Source organism: Palaemon carinicauda, chromosome 35 (assembly GCF_036898095.1).
Source record: "Palaemon carinicauda isolate YSFRI2023 chromosome 35, ASM3689809v2, whole genome shotgun sequence".
Classification (NCBI taxonomy): domain Eukaryota; kingdom Metazoa; phylum Arthropoda; class Malacostraca; order Decapoda; family Palaemonidae; genus Palaemon; species Palaemon carinicauda.
In genome coordinates, this window is record NC_090759.1 from 9,062,158 (window position 1) to 9,063,811 (window position 1,654).

Here is a 1,654-nt window from a genome sequence, read left to right on the forward strand (position 1 = left end):
GACATTTCGGGTTGGAATTTTACATGGTACCTACTCATACATAAAAAACTATTCTTTACTATAGTTAGTTAGATAACTGGCCTCGTTCTTCTTTCACTCATCTTCCGTATTAGCTAAAAAATAAATAAATAAATAATTCACAATTCAAGATGAGGTGCGAGAAGAGGAATCGGCTGTCGCACACGTCTAAAAGGGCGGATGCTCGCTTTGTACCTCCGCATTGCGACGTCAGCTGGTCTCTCTCTCTCTCTCTCTTGATCATCTGCAGCCAGTTTGAAAAGTGGTGCTGTTCCAAGAGGTTGTTTTTGATCTGGTGGTGGTGTTGAACCTTTCCTTATCAATTTACTAAAATTCCTGACAGTTGTGAATCTGAATTTAGGGAGTTCTTTAATGATATCGAAAGTGAAATCTGTGCACATAGTTATTGCCGCCCCCACTTTTTAACATTTTTTCGCTAATGCCGGTAATTTGTAACTGATGCATTAGGTACTATCTATGAAAATAGCGCATACTAATAAGCAACGCATTAGGTACGAATTGTGTTAACCTTTAACGCGAATACAAGAAGACGAAAGAAACTCCTTTTCGACTTGTGGAGGGCTGGTTGATCTCTCCCCCTTTAAGTGAACGAAGATCCGATAGGCGCTCCAAGTAACTAAATTGAGAGTGGTTAATTGATTGGTTTTTATTTTGTTTCCTTGCTGCGAGAGTTGTTCTACGGGCTGCCATTAGTGCAAGAGCCCGTAGCCTGCACACTTTGTAATTGCCGCAATAATACCTACCTGCCTTCGAGAGTTTGTTGACCACCACCGAGATGTCGCTATCAGAACCCGAAGTAGGGGAATCGAGGTAAGTCTTGCTAATCAAGAACTTGGTTCTCTTTATTTATTTTATAGAAGTGACAATCGTTTTCATTACTTGTTTTACTCTAAGAATTGTTTTCCTGGCCCTTTATCACAGAGAAACATTATGCACTATATGACTTACAAGATCTTTATCGTATACACTCTTTAGTTATGATATTTAGAGTAACATATATCGTATTCCTCGTTAATTATTATTATTATTATTATTAGCCAAGCTACAACCCTAGTTGGAAAAGCAAGATGCTATAAGCCCAAGGGCTCCAACAGGGAAAAATAGCCCAGTGAGGAAAGGAAATAAATAAATGATGAGAATAAATTAACATTATATCATTCTGAAAACACTTTGAAAATATTAATGCGGCATTAATATTTTCAGTCTTTCGGATGCCATAGGGGAGCTTGTTATACATTGTTTGATGCCGAATATTTGAAAGCGTTAAAAACTACAGTAGACATACATCCTTGCTTTATTAACTGAAGAGTGTCTAATATTCTAAGTGTTTCGATACTGGTGATTCGACAATAAACAAGCAATATGCTGTATGATAGGCTAAATGATTGTAGTTCTTGTAGAGCACAGAATTCCCTTGTGTGATAGGAACAGGGAAACAGTCTTTAAAAGAAAGTAAAGTAAACCATCTGTGACTATTCTCATGATGCACATTGTTTACAATATCCCTCATTTAAAATATGATACCCACATAAGATATAGAGCAACAATGGCACAAACTCCCTCTAAGTTTCCGAAAGGAATTTTAATATTATTTTAAAAGGAAATGGTTCTATCG

At 37.0% G+C, this 1,654-nt stretch overlaps 1 protein-coding gene across 1 annotated transcript in view; it reads left to right on the forward strand.

Annotated features, from left to right (window-relative positions):
• The first annotated feature begins 301 nt into the window (after positions 1-301).
• LOC137627613 (alanine racemase-like) overlaps positions 302-1,654 on the forward strand; it is an 82,845-nt gene continuing 81,492 nt past the window's right edge. The window contains exon 1 of the mRNA XM_068358698.1: positions 302-849. Within this exon, the coding sequence (XP_068214799.1) occupies positions 815-849 (35 nt within the window). The 5' untranslated portion in view covers positions 302-814. The remainder of the gene's footprint in view (positions 850-1,654) is intronic.